Below are 25,140 nucleotides of genomic sequence, written 5' to 3'. Positions count from 1 at the left end.
CATCAGCTGTAGCGAAAGGAACAGCCTAGAATTGCACATCCTTCCTATTTCTCTGGCTGAGAATCTGTGTAACTTTTTGTTATTTTTCGGTTTAAGTGAGAAATTCTCCACTTTACCGCCGAGCATTCTGGGAGAGGAAACCTTTTCTTAACGTTTCCCGCAAGAAGCCAGTTTGCCTCTTCGCGCTGCATTCTGGGGAAGAGGAGGTTTCTCTCGGGGCATCTTGGGTAATGTAATTTTCAGGCGCCTGAGGCGTTTCGCTGTCAACAGCTCCACTCCGCGACCACAGCCAGGTAGGCTTATACTGAAGGAAGGATTCTTTGAAGCGGCGCGCTCTCTTCCCGAATAAAGGTCGTTTCCCCCTTCGTTTATTTTCCTTTACCTAAAAGGAAAATGGCGGCAGAGAATGGGGAGATGCTGCTGTTCCGCCCCCAGAGTCGTCTGGAAGAGGAGGAAGACGACGAGGAGGAAACTGAGGCGCTCAGTAAGGACCGACTGGAGGGGATCAGGAATTGTCCAGTGTGTGAGATTTGGGCTTGGCCGGAGAATTGTCTTTCTCCCGGGCCCTCCTTATCATCCGGCTGGCTTGAGGGAAGAGTATAATCATGTACACACCTTAGGTACCTAGGTCAGTGTTTCCCAGATATACAGATGTGGCACGCCTTATCTTTGAGGGGAATGCTATATTGAAAATAGAGGCACGTTTCCCTTTTTACACCCGTAAAGAAAAAAAGTCTTACCGTTAGACTGTGTAAAAATAAAGGATGACTGTGCTAATGTTTATGACTTAATTGATAGTATATGACTTTCCTGCAAGGATTCAGAATAGTCACTATGCTGAGTCTAGATTTAAAGGAGTTAGCCGTGTCAGTCTGTAGTCGCAAAATACTAATAAATTCTAATAAAGAATCCAGTAGCACCTTTAAGACTAACCAACTTTATTGTAGCATAAACTTTCGAGAACCACAGTTCTCTTCATCAGATACATGATGCATCATCAAAAAGCGTCCAGTAGCACCTTTAAGACTAACCAATTTTATTATAGCATAAGCTTTCGAGAATCAAGTTCTCTTCGTCAGATGCCTGATCTGACGAAGAGAACTTGATTCTCGAAAGCTTATGCTATAATAAAATTGGTTAGTCTTAAAGGTGCTACTGGACTCTTTTTGATTTTGCTACTACAGACTAACACGGCTAACTCCTCTGGATCTATGATGCATCATGACTCTTTACTTTGCAGGGTATGTTTATTGATGAGGGGGCAAGTTGAGAATGTTGAGTACTGCAGAGAAGGTGTGGAGGGAAGGTGTTGAGGGAAAGTAATTCTGGAACACCTCTGTATAAATGATATGGTTATGCCCAGGTGTGGCAAAAATAGGAGATGGAAGATTATTGGAAGGGGGCCATGGCATGGACGGACACTGGAGTCCACTTTTAGTCTTCTGTCACATTGTTTTCAGTGGCTTATACTGGAGTAGCCCAAGTCTTGGTTCACAGTTTGGGGATTACTGACCTAGGTCAAATAGCGTAATGACTTCTCAAAAGGGTGATGAGAAGGGGGGAGATCTGCAAGAAAAAAGTTATTTACTTAATTTATACCCTGCCTTTCTCCCTAACGGGGATCCAAAGCAGCTTACATCATCTCTTCGCTCCATTTTATCATCATAACTCTGTGAGGTAGGTTAGGCTGAGTATGTATGATGTGCCCATGTGTCCATGACACAGTGGGGATTTGCACCTGGTTCTTCTAGATCTCTCTGACCACTATACTACACAACAACTCTGTTTTTAAAAGCATAAGAACAAAGAGGTACGCCTAAAGTAGATTTGAGGGAACATACATTAATTTTTGACCTTTTTTTTAAAAAAAGACTTCCCAGTAAGTTTAAACTTCATCTAAGGGCAACTAAGAGGGCAGTGCTTTGTCTTCTCTGTAGAGAGTTCATTTGATATAATTGCCCAAAAGAAGATTGTGAGGAAAACCATTTTTTCCTCTCCTCTACTGGAGTGCATACTCTTTCTCCTCCTCATGTAAATTATGACTACCTGTGAGCAAAATTGATATAGCTTCATATGGGTCAGTCAGCTGTGCATATTAGGATTGTCAAATTTTTTGCAAAAAGTTCTGGCATTTCAAGCTCAGTTCCTCTGAGTTGGTGCAGGAAAACGTCTTAGGGAGTGGGGTAGGAGTTTTAATCGAGCGTCTCTGAACATGCACAGTCCCTCTCTTTTGTAAAAAGAACCAGCATTTATATTTTTAAAAAATAACTTAAGGGTACCATTAATCAGAATGTGAGCAGACTGCCTTTTCCCCTCCAGCTGCAACCTCTGAAAATAAATCTGTGTTGGGTCCCGTGACCTTGTACAGAATATCCAACCACTGAATAAAGTTATTTTTAGTACTTATCAATACACCTTCAAAGAATGGCTTATTAGGGAGTTTTAGAAGATGATGAGAATCATGAAATTGACAGAATATGTTCATTTCCAAAATGGGAAAAATCAACAGAGGTTTCCTTATTATTTCAGAAATCTTGCATTGATTTTATGTACATTGTAAGTCTGTGCACTTTTAAAGTGTTTCATTGTTTAAATTTGTTAATGTTTGTGATTTTTTTCTGTTTTCTGCCTATGACATATGACTGAATAAAATTGATCTCAAAAAATACTGAACTCACATAAATTTACATAGAGTTTTTCTTGGCAGCTGGTCAGGATCATGAAATTTTGCCACTTATACCTGGCAAAGGAATTTCTGCCAAAAGACTACCAACTCACCCTTTGACCCACAAAATGCCATATCAAATGCAAAATGAATAGGCGGGACAGAAATTCCTCTGACTCAGGGCCTGAAGTTTGAGTTGTTGTCCACATTGAGGGCACTGGGAAAGAAATTTTGTTTTCTCCCAACATTTTTTCTCAAGTACAGGTAGCAGTATGGTTTAGAATCAGCCTTCATAAAATCAGCCTATTAATAAATGAAATGAGAAATAGCACTCTTTAATTGTTAAAGCAAATACTACAGAGACAGCACAGGTCTCTGGAGGGAACAAACCCAGGTAAGGGCTGCTCTTAGAACATCTCACCACTGAGAGAAGTGGGGAGAGGGTACCCTGTTCTCTAAAGTTCCCCTTTCCCCAGTTCAGTAAAGTGATCTAAGGATGAACTAATTTGAATCTTCCCAGAAACTGCTTCCAATATCCAAACCTGTGTTCGTGTGAAAGTGACTCTTCAGGATACTTCTGATGCACTGTTAATAATAGTCTTTGGTTTTGGCAATAAGAATTATAATCACAGTGGTATAATGTGCCTCTTATATTTTATTAACTATGTGCTTCTATGTATCTCTGCTTCAAGATCAAGTTTATTATTATGATCTAGGATCAGAATTTGAGTCAACATATACAATGATAATATCTCTACTTGAAAGCTAATGATACTTTTGATTAAACATATATTGATTATTAAGAATCTAGGTGTGCCTTGGGTTTTCCTGGTCTTGACTTATGTAAATAGGAAGGCACACAATTGGCTCCCCCAGATCTAGCTTGTGCATTTCAAGCTGTACAATCAAATGGTAGCCCAGGCATACCTAGATCACTTCCAACTCTCTCTTTTCAAGCCTATGCTTTATATGCTACGTTTAATATTTTGTATCATATACTGCATTAGTACATTTTCAACTACTGCAGCTAATTAAAATGGATATTAAACATGTTTTTTTTAATATTTCCCTAGATTCCATGGATGTGTCCACAAAAATAGAAATAAACCAGTATGGTATAGAAATGACTAAGAAAGAAACAGAAAACAAAGAGGAAGAAACAGAACAAGAAATGATAGAGGAACCTAATAGAAACTTACTGGATACATCATCTGAATCTCCCAGAGGTTTGCTAACCCAATGCAGAAATCTTTGTGGTGTGTTAGGGATATTTATAGGATCTGGTTCTGGAAATATACTCGTTTAACATGCTTTCTCAAATACAAGTGAATAAAAAGATGTAGTTATTGCTTCTTCTCTGGCCTATGTTTTCTAGGGGACAGTATTGAACAATGTACTTCCAGTTTGAAATGCCAGTTTTCCTCTCCATTTTTAAAATGTCTTTTCCAAAATTTTCAGCCACAACATTAAAGGATAAATTACTATACCACTTAAAACTAGTCTTCATAATCGCACTGTACTGAAATGACAGCCATGTAAACAGTGGGTGATTCATCTTTTAAACTAAGGTGTTCAGACCAAATGTTTCAAACTGTGCTCCTCAAAAATGCAAGTTCAGTGCCAAAGCAGGCTAATGCATTTTTAACCATGTATGAACTGCTTTTCTATTAAGAATTATGAAACATAATGTTGTTTTATGTATGTATTGAAAATTGTTCCTTTGAAAGAAAACTAAGATAATTTAAACCCTTGGGTAGGAAGGGTCAGTAAAGGAAAGTTATGGCTGGCATTGATTTTACAAGAAGAGCTATGGCACTGACACTCTGGGAGCATTCTTAATCAGGCCTACTTGAAAATAAGTCCTGTTTTATTCAGTGAGAGTTACTTTCAGGAAATAGATCCAGAGGAGTTAGCTGTGTTAGTCTGTAGTAACAAAATAGTAAAGAGTCCAGTTGCACCTTTAAGACTAACCAACTTTACTGTAACATAAGCTTTCGAGAACCACAGTTCTCTTCGTCAGATACTTGCATTTGCAGTTGCATCCGACAAAGAGAACTGTGGTTCTTGAAAGCTTATGCTACAGTAAAGTTGGTTAGTCTTAAAGATGGTAATGGACTCTTTACTTTCAGGAAAGTGTTCTTAGGATTGCAGGCTTTATTGCTTATTATGCATTGAAACAGGAGAAGTTTGCACCAAACAAACTTTTTAGCTAAATTCTGCAGAAAGAATAAAGCCGCACACTTTTTTTGTTTTGCATCCCCTCCCCACCCGTGCCAAGCAGATGTAGCAGCAGCAGTAGGCAAGAGAGTGATAAGTAAGTGATAGGCTGTTGCTATGTGGTTAGGTGAATGTGCAGATATGTCATAGGGTAGGTGAAGCAGAGACGCAGGCTGTGAAGCTCCTGTTGCTGCATAGCTGTTGAAGAAGTAACACTTGGTTATCAACTGCCATGTAACAAAAAAATACCTTGAAAAAAATGGAACTGTTTTGTTCTAGAGAAACACATTTCAATTCAAAGGGCACTTGCTGATCTAGAAAAACTGGCTGGTCTGAAAGAAGGTGGCATAATCTCAGCCGTTTCCCAGAACACAGACCCTCATGTGGCAGGTATTTAAGTTACCTCCAGCAAAGAGAAAGGTATGGATGAGAGAGAATCTGTGTGGTGCTAGACACTTAGAAGTGCACCTAACCTAATGGCTACAGCAAAGTGGCAAATCCTGGATACCTAGCAGCTGGGGAGGGCACATCATTGACAGTAGTCTACAAGCCAGATAAGGGGCCATGAAGGGTAGAGGACGATGAGCTCTCATTAGGGATCTGCATGTATGGAATAGCGGTTGCATGAGTGCTGTTGAATAAAAATAAAAGAATTTAAGAAACGTAGATAGTTCCATGCACTGTTATGGGGCTTAGAGGTGTCTTTATACTCTGCCAGTTGCAAGCCAGGAGATGCGCTTGAGTTAGTTCTGCTGGGAGAGGAAAATAACTGGCAATGGCATCAGCAGTGCATGCATGCATGTGTGGAGAGAGGAGAGACTGGACATCAAGCCCCTGCCTGGTTTTTGGCATAGTCAACCTTAGATTTAGCAAAGTTTAATTAACTTGTAAGGGAAGTAAGATCCAGCTTTGATCCAGCAACTCAGATAAACTTAGCCCCAAACTGAGATCAAAGTGAAGCAGTCTACAGCAGCTGTCATCTCCTTTATAATCTAATTTGATTGCAGGGGTGCTGAGTGTTTTGTTCTGATCCATCAAACTTGGTCCTTCTGACTCAAGTTTGAATTGTCCACATTGAGGGCACTGAGAAAGAAATTTTGTTTTCTCCAATATTATTTTTGAAGTACAGGTAGCAGTATTGTTTATAATCACAGATTGCAGTATCCTACTACATAAAAGGCTGACCATGTACCAGTCAACTCGCTTCCTACCCTGGTGTGCCTCCAGAGGGCGCTGCTGTAGTGAGTGTGAAGCACAGGAGCGCTCATGCAGCCAGCTCAGTGAAAGTCACTTCAGAAAGTCATGTTGTTGCAACAACCCTCCCCAGTAGCCAGCTGCAGCCCCCCTCCTAAAAGTGCTGTCCCCCCCAACAGCCTTGCATGTGTCAGTTAAGCCCCCTGCTATTTCTCTTTGTTCTTAAACGTGTTCATTTTAAATATTTTTAAAATCCATCCTTTATATTAGTATGTCTATGTAAGCATGTACAAAAAATAAAAAGGGGTACTTACGCTGTGATACCACCAATGACATCAAGATGCTCCCTTTAAAATCCTGATGATTTTAGGCACATGTGGAAGAAACTAAACTGACTCCTCAACTGTGAAAATGCAGAGGGAGGACAGATGTGCAAAAGAACTGTGCCCAAACCAATTCCACTGCTTGTGGATTGACTGCCAAGACAATTAGGAGTAATTCAAGTGCGCAGAAAAGCCCTGACATACATTTTGTAAAGAACAGTGAGGCTGCCAGATCTTGCAAAAACCTCTTCTTCAGAAGGATGCTGCTCATTCCTGGAGACACCAAAGAGCACTTTGTGGCAATGTGGCAAGTGGCAATGCCTGCCCCCAGCCTTCACTCAGCTGGGATCACGAGCGGAGTAAGTGGCGATGTCCGCCCCCATCTTCACTCAGTTGGGATCAGGAACGGAGCTCGTAGCAATGCCCACCCACCCCCTTCATCATCTAGCTGGGATCAGGAGCGGAGCAGATGGCAATGCCCACCCGCTCATCTTCACCCAACTGGGATCAGGAGCGGAGCAGGGGCCAATGCCTTCCTGCTGTCTTCACCCAGTTAGGATCATTCGTGGAGCAGGTGGCGATGCCCACCCCTACCTCCACCCAGCTGGGATCAGGCACAGAACAGGAGGTAATGCCTGCCCCCTGCCTTCACCCAGCTGGGAGCAGAAGTGGAGCAGTTGGCAATGCCCACTCCCGCCATCACCCAGCTCAGATCAGGAGTGGAGCAGGTGACAATGCCCACCCCTCGCCTTCACCTTGGATCAGGAGTGGAGCAGGTGGCAATGATGCCCTGCCCCCCAGCTTTACCCAGCCGGGATCAGGAGCAGAGCAGGTGGCAATGCCCACCTTCACTCAGCTGGAATGAGGCATGGATAATGCCTGGCCCCCTTCACCCAGTCAGGATCAGGCACTGAGCAGGCGTCAGTGCCCTCCCCCCTTTCACCCACCCAGGATTAGAAGAGGAGCAGGTGGCAATGCCCACCCCTCCTTCACACTGCCAGAATCAGGTGTGGAGCACCCAGCAAGAATCAGGCGTGGACAGGTGGCAATGCCTGCCCCCCCCCCTTCACCCAGCCTGGATCAGAAGCAGAGTAGGTGGCAGTGGCTGCCCCCTGCCTTCATCCAGCTGGGATCAGTCACGGATGAGGAGGCAATACCCGCCTCCCCACCCTCCTCTTTATAAATCCCGTTGTATTTTTCCCCACAACAGACTTTGTTACTAGTGATTTAGAATCTGCCTTCATAAAATCAGCCTGTTGATAGATGAAATGAGAAACAGCCCTTTTACATTTATCACGCCAGCTGGAGTGGCAAAAATGATGCTAAAGATCTGTTGACATTAAACAATCATGAGAATGTACTTCCAGTGGTGGAGTGCCCAACATGGTGCCCATGGACACCATGGCAACTGCTGAGTGTTTACCATCCACTATTACTAAGGTGGACGCAGATGTACAGTCATTGTGGAAAGTACAAAGAGAGAATGCAGAGATGTAATCCTCCTATTTTATCAATGGCTAGAGATTAGGAGTGTTACAGTGATATGCTGTATTTTAATATTTTATATCCACCAATTTTAATTGTTTTGATAAAATGTTTTAATGTTTTTATAATGTTTTTACTGTTTTAAACTGTTGTTAAACTGCCCTGAGCCCATCTGACGGGGAGGGTGGTCTAGGAATGTGATTAAATAAATAATAAATAAATAAATATAAGGGAATAGTCTTCAGGATGCCTGGCATGTACACACTACTTTTAGAGGCAAGACAGCCACTATGTGAAATAACATTTCTCCTCTGATACGCAACCTTCATTTTAGGCATGGTTCCTGTGATCCTTTTCTCCTCTCAGGCCTCTCCCCTTTTATTTTAATTTTTTTATTTATGTCATTTATAGTCCACCTTTCTCACTGAGATTCAAGGCGGATTACACAGTGAGAGATTAGTATAGTCAGTTTCAAGGACATTTCCATAAACAATGCCGTAGTGTAAATAGTTTTACAAAGACATAGCATTAATAAGAATCCATACAGAGTTGGAGGAATGTTGAAACAGAACACAAGCAATTCTAGAGCTGACATTAGACCACATGAAGCACAAGTAGCTCATAGGAGCACATGTTTAAGACAACAGGTAGCCCAGAAACATGTCCTTTGTTTCCCCTCTCCCATCTTTTCTCAACCTTGTGTACTAAAGGACAGAACTATTTCCTTAACAATATATCAGCAAGTCCCCCTTTGCAAATGTTCTCCTACAGCAGCCAGAGCCATTAATTCTGGCTCCTCTTCTCTATTGTTCATCTCCACTAACAACTGTCCCTTTTGTCTGGCAAATGTAGCTACTTATAGCTTGTGGGAACCTGTTTGCCCTGACCTGATGCTAAATTTTAGCCTTCATTTTCTTTTGTAGCATTTTCATTTTCCAATGAAATATGCAGCACTGCCATGTCAGAGTCTATGTATAATCACTTAAATTGGTAGGCTTCCAAATTCCCAAATTTTAGTGTCCCAGTTAGGATTTACTACTTTGTTGCAAGCCCACAGATCTGTGATCTCGATTAGCTAAATATTGTGAATTCACAGTAAATGATTGTGTCCTGTGTGCCTGGCATAAAGTGAGATACCTTGGGGAAAAGAAGACCCGTGACAAAAGGGATGGTAATTTTTCTTAACGATGGTCGATATTACCTTAATGAATCTTCAGTGTTAGGAAATTACTCACTCCATAGACCTATCAGGGCTTGGTGGACGACCCCTGACCCCACTTCCAGCTGAATAGAAGAAACAAATGTGTTTCTGTGTGTGAAGAAGAAGCAGGTTTAGATTCTAGTAAAGTGAGAGAAGAAGACAGATGCTGACCTGAACTGGCTAAAGGACTTAGGAGGTGTAGGACCAGGATCAGATGTGAGGTAGTAGGTCTGCTCCTTTATAGAAGTGCATACCTTTCTGCCTCCACCTGTGTGTTACCTGCGTATTTGTAAATAAAGCAAATACAACAGAGACAGCACAGGTCTCCTCCGGAGGGAACCAACCCAGGTAAGGGCTGCTCTTGGAACATCTCACCACTGAGAGAAGTCGGGAGCAGGTAACACTATTCTCTAAAGTTCCCCTTTCCCCAGTTCACTAAAATGATCTAAGGATGAACTAATTTGAACCTTCTCAGCAACTGCTTCCAATGTCCAAGCCTGTGTTTGTGTGAAAGTGACTCTTCAGGATACTTCTGATGCTCTGTTAATAATAGTCTTTGGTTTTAGTAATAAGAATTATAATCACAGCATTTGTGTACTAGTATAATGTGCCTCTTATATTTTAGTAACCATGTGCTTCTATGTATCTTTATTTGAAAGCTAATGATACTTTAGATTAAACATATATTGATTGTTAAGATTCTAGGTGTGCCTTGGGTTTTCCTGGTCTTGACTTATGTAAATAGGAAGGCACACAATTGGCTCCCCCAGATCTAGCTTGTGCATTTCAAGCTGTACAATCAAATGGTAGCCCAGGCATACCTAGATCACTTCCAACTCTCTCCTTTCAAGCCTATGCTTTATATGCTACGTTTAATATTTTGTATCATATACTGCATTAGTACATTTTCAACTACTGCAGCTAATTAAAATGGATACTAAACATGGTTTTTTAAAAACATTTCCCTAGATAGCATGGATGTATCCACAAAAATGGAAATAAATCAGCATGATATAGAAATGACTAAGAAGGAAACAGAAAACAAAGAGGAAGAAACAGAACAAGAAATGATAGAGGAACCTAATAGAAACTTACTGGATACATCATCTGAATCTCCCAGAGGTATGCTAACCCAATGCAGAAATCTTTGTGGTGTGTTAGGGATATTTATAGGATCTGGTTCTGGAAATATACTCGTTTAACATGCTTTCTCAAATACAAGTGAATAAAAAGATGTAGTTATTGCTTCTTCTCTGGCCTATGTTTTCTAGGGGACAGTATTGAACAATGTACTTCCAGTCTGAAATTCCAATTTCCTCTCCATTTTAAAAATGTCTTTTCCAAAATTTTCAGCCACAACATTAAAGATTAAATTAATATACCACTTAATACTAGTCTTCATACATGCACTGTACTGAAATGACAGCCATATAAACAGTGAGTGATTCAACTAAGGTGTTTAGACCAAATGTTTCAAACTGTCTCCCCAAAAATACAAGTTCAGTGCCAAAGCAGGCTAATGCATTTTTAACCACGTGTGAACTGCTTTTCTATTAAGAATTATGAAACATACATTGTTTTATGTACATCTTGAAAATTGTTCCTTTGAAATAAAACTAAGGTGATTAAAACCATGGGGAGTATTAACATTAAGCTATGCACTTCGGTAGGAAGGGTCAGTAAAGGAATGTTATGGCTGGCATTGATTTTACAAGAGCTATGGCACTGACACTCTTTGGGAGCAATCTTAATCAGGTCTACTTGAAAGTAAGTCCTATTTTATTCAGTGAGAGTTACTCACTGAAAGAGTTCAGGAAAGTGTTCTTAGGATTGCAGGCTTACTTGCTTATTATGCATTGAAGCAGGAGATGTTTACACCAAACCAGCTTTTTGGCTAAACTCTGCAGAAAGAATAAAGCCGCACACTTTATTTCTTTTGTTTTCCTCCCCCCTCCCCCCCTCCTCGTGCCAAGCAGATGTAGCAGCAGCAGTAGGCAAGAGAACTATAAGTTAGTGATAGGCTGGTGCTATGTGATTAGGTGAATGTGCAGAGATGTCATAGGGTAGGAGACGCAGGCTGTGAAGCTCCTGTTGCTGCAAAGCTGTTGAAGAAGTAATGCTTGATTATCAACTGCCATGTAACCAAAAAGTACCTTGAAAAAATGGAACTGTTTTGTTCTAGAGAAACACATTTCAATTCAAAGGACGCTTGCTGATCTAGAAAAACTGGCTGATCTGAAAGAAGGCATAATCTCAGCCGTTTCCCAGAACACAGACCCTCATGTGGCAGGTATTTAAGCTAGCTCCAGTAAAGAGAAAGGTATGGTTGAGAATCTGTGTGGTGCTAGACACTTAGAAGTGCGCCTAACCTAATGACTACAGCAAAGTAGCAAATCCTGGATACCTAGCGGCTGGGGAGGGCACATCATTGACCGTAATCTGCAAGCCAGATAAGGGGCCATAAAGGGTAGAGGGCTATGTGCTCTCATTAAAGATCTGCATGTATGGAACAGCGGTTGCATGAGTGCTGGTGAATAAAAATAAAACAATTGAGATATGCAGATAGTTCCATGCCCCATTATGGGGACTAGTCTTGCTGGGAGAGGAAAATAACTGGCAATGGCATCAGCAGTGCATGCATGCACGTGGGGAGAGAGGAGAGACTGGACATCAAGCCCCTGCCTGGTTTTTGGCATAGTCAACCTTAGATTTAGCACAGTTTAATTAATTTGTAAGGGAAGTAAGATCCAGCAACTCAGATAAACTTAGCCCCAAACTGAGATCAAAGTGAAGCAGTCCACAGCAGCTCTCATCTCCTTTACAGTCTAATTTGATTGCAAGGATGCTGAGTGTTTTGTTTTGATCCATCAAACTTGGTCCTGAAGAGCTTGCTTGAAAAGCAATTATGGTTGTCTAGGAAACCTTGGAACAATGTCCAAGTTAATCCTGCAAAGCAAATGACAGGGACAACATCCTATCAAATGGGCGCTTGTTAGGGTTATTGCATCTCTTCTTATTCTGGTCTAATTTACATTACCAGGTGGCAAGAAGCCTTGTCCTCTGTGCCCTGAAGACAAGTTCAAAGCTTGTTATGGTCCTAAACTGCATCGCCACCTTCAGAATCTCCACTGGAAAGTGTCTGTTGAATTTGAAGGTAAAAATGGCTGAAATACTGTTGTAGATGCTGTCGTTCAACAGTGACTTAATGTAAAGCTTTTTGCTTCTTGGCTAGCTTTAAGTTGCAAGACAAAGCCCAAAACTTTGGGCTTTGAGCTTCACTTGACCCTTAAATGTGATCAGTGTTGATAAGATACTTTTCTGTCTGCAGCTGGCTTAAAACGAGGGTCCATCCAATATAGAACTTACTCGCTGTGCTCTGTGCATGTACTGTTGTGTAGTTACCAAGCCCTTTCTACGTTCCAGGCTACAGAATGTGCATCTGTCACTTACCTTGTCGTCCTGTGAAACCAAATGTTGCTGGAGACCAGGTACAACAACCTTAGTTATACAAATGCTCGTCTTTTTTCAAGATAATAATTAAGAATAGCTCAGTTTCAGTTTTGTCCTGTCCTGTCAGGCTCGCCGAGCAGCTAAACCTAACAATAACACACTATATACAAAAAGAAAAACCCATACTAAAGCTTGGCAATGAGAATCAATGAACAACCAGCAATATAAAACACCACAGGTCAAGAAAAGAACTGATTAGTTTTAAATACCTTCTGAAAAAGAGCTATATTAATTAAAGCTAACGAAGGAGCAAGATGGTCCTTCCTAGGCAAAGTGTAAAGGGATTTTTCTCCTAAGCCCAATTAGAGAAAACCCTGATATGTTCTCTTGAGCTCAGGAAGAAGGCAATAGAGTATGGCAAACCTAGCAGTTTTATTCAAGTGATCACCCAAACGATTCAGTTCAGACAGAGCAGAAAATGCATGCCCACAAGGACAAATGCACTTGCTTTTATACAATGGAACAGACATCAGAAAAGGAATTTGTTTGAACTTGTAAAGATGCAAATTGTGTTCTTTTTCCATGCATACATATTGATACATATTGATAGCTGCCTTCTTCTGACGGGGCATCAATTTTAACACCTGATATTGAAGCAAGTACTCTACATACCAAACTCAAGATAAGGAATTTGAGGATGTTAAAGAACACTCCTGTTGATACTCTCCTGTTTATGATGGCAGAGTCACTTTATATCCAAATAAGGTCACATAGCTGGATAACTAGCAGGTCAGCGAAAGGAACCCACCAAGGCATGCATGCAATGGGAGAGCCAGTCTGCTTGGCCAAACTAATCTAAGTATTAATAAAACCAACTAAAAATTCTTACTCTTTATACCCGTATTTTGTATTTAATGGGGAGCAGGCTAGAGGGATGATAATATGCCCATTTTACTGTTTGTCATTTATATAGATTGTTTATATTCTGTAATAAGATACTTTAAGAACCCTTTTTAAAAGCTTAAATAGAATATTGTACCTATGAATGTAAATTTACCCTGCATTTCGCAGGTTAATTAAATGTTTTGCAAGATTAGCCTAGCCATTATTTTTCTGTCCTGACTAAAATGATGCCCTTGTGGAGTGGTATAATAGTAGTATACGTGGAATTGTGGAAAGTATGTTTTTATTGAGTTGTTAAAATGCCTATAATGAGTAGGCAAGAAAAGATTAGAAGTCAAGGTACTTGCTTTTCATCTTGTAGAGTTGTTATATTTAACAGAAGATGACAGGGAGAAACATGAAGAAAGATACTGTGTTCTTGATGATATCATCCATAGTTATGTTTAATGGTTGTTCATTATTGTCCTTTAGAGTCTTATCTTAATAGTGAAAAGCTTTTCTAATACACTTTAACTCTGCTTGCAATGTGTGTTGCAGATATCCCTAAAGATGGGAGCCCATTATCACTGCATTATCTGTTCAGCGACTATTACCCGAAGGACTGATATGGTAGGGCATGTTAAACGACATGTGAATAAAGGAGAAACTGAATCTAGATATAGCTCCGGTAAGTATTTACACATCCCTGTTGCTTAATTATGAAGATTTTGCCTTTTTTCATTTCATATTATAGGTAGAATGTGTGATGCAATTAATGTGTGTTAGAATATATCACCCTATCTAAGTTACCAAATTCAAAGCTATTTTAAAGGACTTTTCATAGCTTCCAATATAATTAAAGGGCAAAACGTTTTGATAGATCTTTCATTATTCACCTCCTTTATCTATGATGGATGAAGATGTTTGAGAGCTGTTCAGTGTTACATATTTTATTCTAGTGTTTATACAGTACATGCAAGGCAGAGCAAAGCAATCAGTACCCCAAGGCATGTAGCTTGTACCTTAAGATTTAGCTTTCATGAAAGTAATGCAATTGTCATATTTCACAGCCAATTTCCTGCCCACAGAGAGAGCATTTGTCCCTAGATTTTCATCCTTTTTTTCTTATATAAATCTAATATCCAGTGTCCAAAATACATTTGTAATCCTGTCTTTCAATATCCAATATGTGAAATATCTTCAAAAACTCAGTTCCGTACGATTAGAATTCTTATAGCCTAGGATGTCTCTTGTTTGATGACTGCTGTATTCTGAGATAACACTAATATTGATCTAATAATTTTGGGTGCTTCTTGAATGTCATAGAAAACACAAACACACACAGTCTAATACCTCTTCTTCCATTCTGAAAAATATTCTTAGCCCATGCTCCTAAGTCTGCACATGAAGTACTGAAAGAAGCAGACACAGATATACAAGTCCTTCCTAACTATTCTTCTCCGCTGAAAACAGATTCCTATTTTAATCCAAAAATGAAGCTTAACAGGTAAGAAATAAAATTTTACGGGCTTATTTTAAGGAACTTTAAAAAATATTTTCGTTTCACATTTTCACAGTCACAGAAACCAATAGGCAGTTCATGTTGCTGTAGTACAGAATCAGAGTCTTGCCAAAGGTCAGTCAACGTGCCCCTGACTAAGGAGGGATTTGAACCAAGAACCCATCAGGCACACCATGGACATAAAACTGTAAAAATTCCTGGCAGACTTTCCATCAGTGGTAGCTGCTATCCTTTGGGGCTGGTGGGCAGAGCAATCAATGGTAGGCAGAGCCAACTAATTCTGATTTTGTCCCCATACCTCCTTCCTTGCAATAACACTGAAAAAACAGTTAAGCAAAGCAGTACAGTTCCTTAACACTTAACTGATCCCTGTGCAGGTGCCTGCCTAATAGCACCTCTCCTTTTGCTGTGTTTGCACCAACAGTGGGAATACCAAGTGCAAGAGAGAAATCCTGCCATGTTGCCCCACCTCCCTCACCCCACCATTAAACATACTCATCAGAAGAGTAAGATTTATGAAACAGAAAATATGAGATGGTGGGGTGCTAGTTTCAGAAAAGAGACTTTCATGCACCCCAGTGTCTTTGCTTTCAGGATACAATGATTTTTCAGAAATTCTGATAACAAAATGATTAAAAGCATGTGCAAAGTGCCTGTAATTTACTCCTATTGGTGCAATCCTATGCGAGTTTAACCAGAAGTAAGTCCTCCAATATTCAATAAGATTCACTCTCAGGTAGATATGTCAGGATTGTAGACTGGACCGAAGGAGGTTTGGGTTTCTTTGGGCAAGAATGTTTATATGGGTGGGGGGAGGAAAGCTCCTGCTTTCCATTCTACAGCTGAGTTTCTGAAGGAGGGAGCTACTTTCCATCATCCTTCTCAGAGCCAGGGAAATGGCTGAAAGACAGTATTTTTTGCCCTCATATTAAGTTGCTGGTGCAGCAAAACTTAATCATGAAACACATACCTGCGTGAATCCTCTCCTGAATTTAATCAAAGAGAGTGATGACCTCCTCATTTGAAAGGAGAGGGCCAAATGTCCTGAGTGAAGTGGGCTTATGGTTAAAAAAAATCCCACCCTGGATTCACGGAGGAAAATGTAGGCTTGAAAGCGACAGTAAACTAGTTCACTGAGGTTTTAATAGCCATAACATTTCTCCAAGGCAGTCCCCAATGAGTTAAATTTCCCCCTAACCTTCCTCCCTGAGAAAAAAAGATTAACAGGCTTTATCAGTGGAATATTATGGATCCATTGATCAGTCAGGAACTTGGAACCATAAGGACAATTAGCTGCCCAAAGAACTAGTGTACTGGTGCTGATAGACCTGTTTTAAAAGAGAAGAAAAACCCTCTGCCTCTGTAAGGAAGGACTTGTTTTGCTTGCTGTGCTTAGTTAAAGACAGGATAGCTACAGAGGAAAAAGCTTTTTTTGATGATATTTTGCAAACTCTCTTTGGATAATGCCCTTAAAAATCAAACAAAAATCAATAACAACTGTCTATTTTTATCATTGCTTTCATTATTATATCTTTTCTTTTAGGCAATTGATAGTCTGTACTTTAGCTGTGTTAGCTGAGGAGCGGAAACCTTTGGAGTGTCTGGATGCATTTGGAGCCACTGGTAGTGTACTTGGATTCACTTTTTAAATAAATTGAATACACATTGTGTCGTGTGCCTGGCCATCCCAGCAAAGGAGATACTAATATTGGAACGACATAGATACTTCGAATAGAATTTGTAAAAGTCCTGTTGATTTTGGCAGCTGTGGCGGGAGCAAATACCACCACATTTTGTAGCCTTAAAGGGAGCAAACTCAATTTGGAGTGTATACGAAGAAGTTAGAAGAATGTGTTGTTCACTACATATATTGAGAATGCAAGCCTATTTCTCTGGAAATTATTTTAAAGAAAAAAGTGAAAGTTCTTACATATTGCGTGCATATAAATATATTTTTGCATGTCTTTTGCATTCTAGGTATAATGGGATTACAGTGGGCAAAGCATCTCGGAAATTCTGTAAAGGTCACAATTAATGATTATAATGAGAATTCTGTAACAATGATACATGAGAACTGTCATTTAAATAAGATGAAGGTGATGATGAGCAGCAAAGAGGAAGATGACTGCGATGAAACAGTGGAAGAAGGGGAGGAAAACTTTCCTGCCATTGAGGTGACACAAATGGATGCCAATGTCATCATGCACTTGAGAGCATTTGATTTTATGTAAGTTGCCTCTCATATCAAGACTCCCCCCACCCCCCAAGATGTTTATCAGATCCTCAGAAAATTATAGCTCATTGTAGAAGATCTGAAATCATAATATTTTTGCAAACAACAAGAGCGGTTAATTTATAGTGACAAAATCTTACATTTTATGGAATATCCAGTTACAGAAAAATATAAAATGGAATAAACTGATGAACTGGATTTTTTAGAAGCATGTTTCCACACCTGAAGTGAAATTTTGCAGAAATTAACAGGCAGGCTTTATTTATTTAAAATTATTTATATCCCTTTTTATTTCAAAATTTGATTTGTGCAAGAGTTAACAGATGAAACAAATCCAGTCAGAGAAGCAGTTTATTCTGCTGCCATTGCATCCGCACAGTGTAGACCTGTAGAACTGTTTCAAGTAGTCAGAGGCCTATTGGATTCTGGCTTACAAGAGGAAGTGGGCCACTTAATACTTTTCTGTGGGATACCACTTAACTTGTTCAGTCCAAGGCTGTGTACAAGATACTTGAAAATTTAAGACCTACCTCCTGCTTGTACAATACTTGCCCCTTCTGACTGCTTGAATCTGCTGCTAGGGGTGGGGGGTGAGCGGTGCTGATAGACTGGGTCCAGGAGACAGTAAATGCCTCCTTGAGAGAGGGGTAGTTGCCCCTGCTTTGAAGTGGGCAGGCATGTGTCCGTTCCTAAAGAAACCTATTCTGGACCCAGAAATGTTGAATTTTGGGAGGATCAACCAAAAACCTGCCGAGACAAAAGAAGTCTTTGGAATTTAGATGTCCAAAGAGGAAGAAGAGAGCCCCATGGCGCAGGGTGGTAAGCAGCAGTACTGCAGCCCAAGCTCTGCTCACAACCTGAGTTCGATCCTGGGTTCAGGTAGCCGGCTCAAGGTTGACTCAGCCGTCCATCCTTCTGAGGTCCGTAAAATGAGTATCCAGTTTCCTGGGGGTAAAGTGTAGATGGTTGGGGAAGGCAATGGCAAACCACCCTGCAAAAAGTCTGCCAAGAAAACGTCGTGATGCGACATCCCCCCATGGGTCAGTAATGACTCGGTGCTTGCACAGGGGTCTGCCTTTACCTTTACTTAAAGAGGAAGCACCAGACAAACAAATGTGATGTTGTATAATGATCCATCTCTTTTTAGCTGTAAGATTATATTTATTGTATCTTTTTAGCCACCTTTAACCTATTTAATGGAAAGGCAAGACAGAAATCATTTAAATAGTCACATCATATTAAACAGTCAGCCTTGCCTGAGATGGGAGGGGATCTATAGAAGGGCCTCTGAGGAAGATCTGAGTGAATGTTCTGGCTACTCTGGAGGCAGATCATTGAGTTAAAGGGCAAAACCCACACTGGCATCTGTAATTAAATGGGAAGCAATTGCAGACCTTGCAAAATGTGTTTACTGCAGCGTTTCTTAATCAACACAGCATTTTGAAATTTTCAGGTGGTTATCAAAGGCATACAGCATATTATAATAACTAAAACATGAACAAAACATGGATAACTTTAATATAGTCATGACTTTCCAAGATGTTCAGCTGGTGTTCTAACTGAAGCTATATTTAGCTGGGGAAATATAGCTGTGCATACCTCCTGAGAATAAAAGCTTGCAAACTTAGCTGGTATTGTGTCCAGCATCCAGAGGAGAGCCTGGAGGAATAAAGCAAATAGGTAATGTCCCTATGACGTGACCAAGGTACCCACATTTTATTTTATTTCAGACAATAGTATGGATATGAGCAGATGTGTACAACTCTAAGGATACTTACTAGTAAATGAGTTATGTCATTATCAGTGGGTTAGACCCTACAAACAAAATGCTACAGGGCAGTGATCTGATGATAGCTTTTACGGAGAAGAAGGGATTGGGTGCCCGATTCCCTCTTCTCCCTACATCCCCTATGTGCATAACATTTTGCCCACAAGGCTCCAACAACTCACCACCACCACCACCACCACCACCATGAGTTGGAAGAGTCAAAGAGGAAGGTTTGAAACATCTGCTTCTCTTTGCCATTTGTAGAAGCCAACCCAGTGAAATTTACTTCTGAGTAAACGTGAATAAGATTGAACTATAAATCTACTGTTTGATTTTTAAAGTATATTTATGTCCTCTTGCCCTCTCTACCCGACAGACATCTGGACCCATTTGGATCTTCAGTGAACTATCTAGATGCAGCTTTCAGAAACGTAAGAAACCTTGGCATTGTGTCAGTGACATCAACCGATATCAGTTCCCTTTATTCCAAGGCTCAGCATGTGGCTCAGCGGCACTATGGCTGCAACATTGTCAGGACAGAGTATTACAAAGAACTGGCTGTTCGCATGGTAGTTGCTGCTGTGGCAAGGTACGCTTACAATTTTTTGAATGGCAATTGTCTAGTATGAGATGTAAGCAGAATTTTTCCACAATTAAATTCTCTTATATAGTGACTGTGGGAAATTGGTTCTCTGTGTCTTACATTCCAACAGTCTTCAAGAATTAGCTAGAAAGGGGCATGCTTCTAAATGCAAATTAAATAGTTCAAAGCAGGACTACGCAATGTGGTTCACAAAGCTAAATGCAGAACAACAGGCACATGCTGTGGCCTACAAGGTAATCAACAGTCTTTTTCAGTCCCCATTATTAGTATCAAAAGGGATTGATTGAGCCCCTGGTGGATGCCATACATGGCTTATTATAAGTAGTGTTCAGCATGATGTTGTGTAGATCTAGAGAACAATGTAACAAACGTGGGAGAGATCTCTGCTTTTAACTTTGGACAGCTGCAGGAAACAGCTAACTCCTGATTGTTAGCAAAGAGATACTACGAGTTCAGCTTTACAGCTGAAAGAGTAAATGTTTATAGTGGCAATTCAGATATTAGAAGTGAAGTCTTGCCCCTTCCTACTTGTTCCAGCATGGAAATTTAATTGAGCTTTCCAGAGCTGCATGTGTGAGAAAAGAGGAGGCTGATAGGATCAACTTCAGCAGGCCTCAAGTTCACCTTCATTCTCCCCCCACACTAATCTCTTTCTCAGATTTGCAAAGGAAGACATTTAGAACTGTTAAAATGTGTCAGCCTGTCTAGTGTTGCAGCATTCTTATTAGTGTACAATTTTAGTTTCATTTAGTGTCACACATCGAATGGGCTGCTACTCGTACTACTTTTAAAAGATGCAAGTTTACTCTCAGGAACTGCACCAGTGTCTACATTTTTGTCGTTCTTTAATGTTTGAACTCTCCTATAGCCTCAGTCTACATTAGAAGGAAGGCACACCTGAGGCAAAAATAGAAAATGCATAGAAAGATGGCCAGGCCAGGACCCTTCTCCCTGATACCTAGTTTTCTATGTTGCTGGGTTTTATTTCATTTTTTGTACATCCCACCTGCAATCTAAAATTAATCAGCCTGACCCAGATTTACAATCTCAATAAGGAGTAGGCTTAAGACATTGTTTTGACGGTTTCAGTTATGTCTCATTTCAATAATTGACTGTATGTATTTAAAAAAGAACAACAGTTCTTAGATGTTAGGTTCCTGCTATATGAAGCCCTTAACCATACTCAGAAATCTAACCAAATGACTTGGCGGCTAGCACAATGTATTGATGTGAAAGTAGAAAATTAAGACTGAAGGTCATTGGTTAGCTTTAATAGCATGAACTTCACAGTCACTATAGATAGTCACTCACGACCAATCACATTATCCAGGTTCAGCTATAGCTGAAACCTGTGTACAAAACAGGATATCTAGGAAGAGCAAGTTTTTGCTTAACTCTGTTACTGATGGCATGTCTTCTTGCAGAGCTGCCGCACGATGCAACAAAGGCATTGAAGTTTTGTTTGCAGTGGCCCTTGAACATTTTGTTCTTGTAGCAGTGAGAGTATTAAGAGGACCATCTCCTGCAGATGATACGGTCAAGAAAATTCAGTACCTCATTCACTGTCAGTGGTGTGAAGAGAGGGTATTTAAGAAAGAGGGCAACATGATAGAAGGTAACCGTCTGTTTTAATATGCATGTGTGGTAATATAAGGTTACCACCAGTGAGATTAAACTGATGAAAATACAGCCATCACAGAGCCAGTTTTGGTTTTGTGGTTGTTGAAAAACTAGTCTTAACAAAGTTTAACCTTTTGGTACTGCAGTGAGCATGACAGGCCATTCCAGCATGAAAATGACCATTATTGTTTTTTATCCCACTCTTCCTTCAGGTCAGCAGGCATTCGCTCCTGCCCCATTCTTGTGAGGTGGATTAGACTTAATGCTTATCTCTCAATGCTGAGCAAGAATTCAAAACCCAAAACTCCTGGCCAAGTCTAACACCATTCACTGTACCATAGGAAAGGAATTCCTTTACTCCTTGGAAAGGAATTGCCTGCCTGTATGCCTTAGCAAACTTCAGTGAGGTGTAACAGAGAGAAAATAAAGCCAACAAGCCAACTTGCTTTGCTGAATCACCTCTCACTGGATTCTGAAATGGTACCCTGATGCCATGGCATTGCATCTTGACTCATATGGCACCTGTTAACAGCTGTTGCAGGCAATTGCTTCAAGCATTCTTGATCATTAGTTGTTGCTTTTACTTAGCATATCTTATCTCACTTCCATTTGATTCATGATTTTTTTGAAAACAAGTCTCACGTTTGCTTATAAAATAAATGCGACTACTTCTTTCCTACAGAGAACCCTTATCGGCAGCTCCCTTGTGACTGCCACAGCAGCATGACAGGGAAGACAGCAGTTGAACTTGGTCCTCTGTGGTACGTAGTTTCTCTCAGTTTTCAAATAGCCAGGAAGGCATCACAAAGGGGTCAGTGATGGCCATCAAAGGGAAGTTTAATGTTTAAAGTGCTATGAAAGGTCACTTAATCTTTCCTGAGCCCTATGCTCAGGAGACTCAAACAGCTCATTTCTTCACTTTCTGGAGCCTAGCACTACAACTATTGAGCAACACTGACAAGGTAAAGATAGGAAAACAATCAGGCCATGACTATGATCCCTGCTTGAAGGATGCTAAAGATTGCTAGTTCTTACTACCTTAGAGAAGTCATTATATGAGGTTAAAACAACTTCAGCAAGCATTGTGGAATGACTTCACCAAGCATAGCCCCAGGAGCCTTCAGATACCCCACTGATCATCTTTTTAAAAACCCAGGTAATACTATTATGACCAATCAAAATGACATGAAACAGCCTCCAGACTTTCTAGAACTTTTTGCCTGCTGCTGTTTGAAGACCACAGGAGAGTTAAGAAGCATTGTAGTGCTAGGCATAGTTGGTGTTAGGCACCCTTCATCTTCAGAGAAGAAGGTGAAGACATTGGAACTGCCAGTGTTTATTGAAAGTGCTTAACACTGCATGGAACACACAAGTCCCTTAAAAGGCTGAAAGCAAAGGAAAACCCTGTTACCTTGGGAGCAAAATCTTTTCCCAGACTGTCATCTTCCAGTTGAAGAATCTCATCTTGTTTATTGAATAAACATTGGCTCTAGTTTTTAAATGCTCTTCTCAAAAGACCTGGATTCTGTTCTTTCCCAGGTCAGGATCCCTCTTCAACACTGGATTTCTAAGAAGAATGTTGTTTGAAGCAGTTCAATATGGTTTGGATGACATCCAGACTCTTTTAAAAACTTTACTCTGTGAAGCAGAATGCACGACTCACAAACAGTTTTCAATCCATGGCCCCAGCAGCCATAACAAACAAGGTGAGAAGATGCACTGGCTAAGTTTTTCAAAATCCCCTAGGTTAAAAGCTGCACCTGAATAAACTCTACAAAAGCAATGGCTAATTAACAGCAATAGCCGTTTTGCATATAAGCACATTATTTTGGAAGTTCCAATTATGTATAGTATTACAGACTCTTGTTAATTTGATGGATGCTCACCTGCTTCAAAGTCTGGAATTTTTCAGCTTTGTTAGAATAGCATTAGCGATTAGTATTTAGCTAAGTCAAGTGTTCTTACTCAAGAGCATGTGCTCCAGTCCAGTATCCTAAGTTAGCAAAAGGCTGTTTGCTAATCCTCTGGTCTGGTTGCAGTATGACCTACCCTTTCACTGGAGTCACTTTCTCAGTTTTGAGTGCTTCTCTAGAAAGGTACCACAGATGTGAAGGGGAATATTTATGGGCTAATAAATTGGACCTTTGTATGCTTCCCTTCTAGCCTCATCCCTTTTACTTAGGATGGAATTTCACAAACGCTCATAATCATGTTGACTTACTGTGCTGTGGTGAAAGTCACTATGTATTAACATTTCCATTCAGGATAGTGGTGTAGCTATCAACCTATTTTCAGTACATAAGGTCAAAAGAATGCGTCTCTCAGTGTATGTCACTGTTTCTATCTGCAATTTTATTGTAAGAAAATAGTACATCATGCATTTTTCTGGGCCTCAGTAAGCATCAATGGCACATACGACCTTATAATTAGACCAAACATCCTTTTCTGCAAGGCTCAAGCAGAGGATTGGCTCTCATCAACTCCTTGTGCCATTAAGAACTTCTGTGTACTTACAGTAATGAACTCTCCCAGAACACTGGCTTCGTGCTGAAGCTGGAATAGTACACAGTGCAAGTTCTAGCTACACTCACAAAGTGCGACACTGACAGTAAGAGACTATGGCCCATTGTTTGAGTACCTAGTGGAGGATGGTGATATGCAATATATTAATATGATGGCACACAGCCAGACAACTAAAAATGCTTGAAGGCTTCTGAGAACTACAGATGTCCCCCTAAATGAACAGATCTAAGATTTCAGCACACAGCACCCCAGTGAAAGCATCAATGCATGGTAAACATTGGCAGCTATTCAGCTGGTTATGGAGTGTTAGCCCTTATATGGTAAAAGTGCTGTTTTGGTTATTCATTTTTTTCTGGTTCAGAGAACTTATTTACCCTTGTTGACCCAAACTCATTCTGATTTCCTTGCCTTTTAGAAGAGTGTGGCGTGTTTATTAAGACACCGGATGCTGCAGCAGATTACGTTGTACACGGTAGGTAGCAGGCAGTAAGGCATATACCCTGATGGCTAGCTGAGGTTGTCCTAGGGATAGCACGTAATCTTCTGTAGTAACTACAGGTTAGCTCTAAAAGTATATGAATCATCAGGATTTTCTATTGGCGAGTAATGCTGGGCTCTCATCGTTTGAGTTACCTGCACTTCAAAGGCTCTTCTGCACCGTTGATATGACATCTTTAAATGTTATCTATGTTCCAGGAAAAAGAAAGAGTAGTGACATGAACAAAAACGGAGTGAAACGACAGAAGCTTGAGAGTAATGCTGAACATCCTGCCTTTTATTATAATATCCATAGACACAGTATTAAAGGAATGAACATGCCAAAGTAAGTGTGTGTTATGCGCCTTCAAGTCGTTTCAGACTTAAAGAAACTGAATGAATACCTTCCAGAATGTCCTATTTTAAAAATATAACTGAGATTGAATGCGGGGGTGGGGGGGAGGCATATGAACATAAAGAACCCTGCTGGATCAGACCAGTGGTCCATCTAGTCCAGCATCTTGTTTCACATAGCAGCCAACCAGATGCCTTGGAGGGCCAGCAGACAAGGCCCAGAGGCCAAGGGCTTCCCCTCATGTTGCCCTCTGAACGTGGTGGTTCTTTTTAGGCAGCATGGCTAGTAGCCATGAATGAATCTATGCTTCATGAATCTGTCTCATTTCCTCTTAAAGCCATCTATGCTTACGGTCATTATGATGTCCACTGGCACAGAATTCGACAATTTAATTACTTATGGAGTAAAGAAGTATTTCCTTTTGTGCAACCCAAACCTATTGCCCATCAACTTCATTGTGTGCCTGCAAATTGTAGTCTTACGGGCGGGGGGAAACCTCTCTATTCACACTTTCCAATCTGTGCATAATTTTATAAACCTTATTCCCCCCCCTTAGTTATGTTTTTCCAAATTGAAAAGTCCCAGATTTTCCTCATCGGAAAGGTGCACCGATCCTTTGAT

General features: G+C 40.5%; 1 protein-coding gene across 4 annotated transcripts in view; it reads left to right on the top strand.

Moving 5' to 3' along the window:
• Window positions 1-200: 200 nt before the first annotated feature.
• The window catches only part of TRMT1L (tRNA methyltransferase 1 like), a 26,313-nt gene continuing 1,373 nt past the window's right edge, over window positions 201-25,140 (top strand). Inside the window, exons 1-17 of one of the 4 annotated variants that reach the window (XM_054979678.1) lie at window positions 211-293; window positions 390-484; window positions 3,739-3,891; window positions 10,055-10,207; window positions 11,268-11,375; window positions 12,126-12,239; window positions 12,509-12,573; window positions 13,976-14,105; window positions 14,801-14,924; window positions 16,483-16,562; window positions 16,917-17,166; window positions 19,317-19,529; window positions 20,969-21,159; window positions 21,847-21,925; window positions 22,704-22,870; window positions 24,103-24,159; window positions 24,384-24,510. In XM_054979678.1, the coding sequence (XP_054835653.1) occupies window positions 394-484; window positions 3,739-3,891; window positions 10,055-10,207; window positions 11,268-11,375; window positions 12,126-12,239; window positions 12,509-12,573; window positions 13,976-14,105; window positions 14,801-14,924; window positions 16,483-16,562; window positions 16,917-17,166; window positions 19,317-19,529; window positions 20,969-21,159; window positions 21,847-21,925; window positions 22,704-22,870; window positions 24,103-24,159; window positions 24,384-24,510 (2,102 nt within the window). In that variant the 5' untranslated portion in view covers window positions 211-293; window positions 390-393. The other 3 variants (XM_054979679.1, XM_054979677.1, XM_054979680.1) reach the window with 3 other exon arrangements.

The sequence above is a fragment of the Eublepharis macularius genome, chromosome 5 (genome assembly GCF_028583425.1).
Source record: "Eublepharis macularius isolate TG4126 chromosome 5, MPM_Emac_v1.0, whole genome shotgun sequence".
In the NCBI taxonomy this organism is placed as follows: Eukaryota; Metazoa; Chordata; class Lepidosauria; order Squamata; family Eublepharidae; genus Eublepharis; species Eublepharis macularius.
This window is presented reverse-complemented; position numbering and strand designations above follow the sequence as displayed.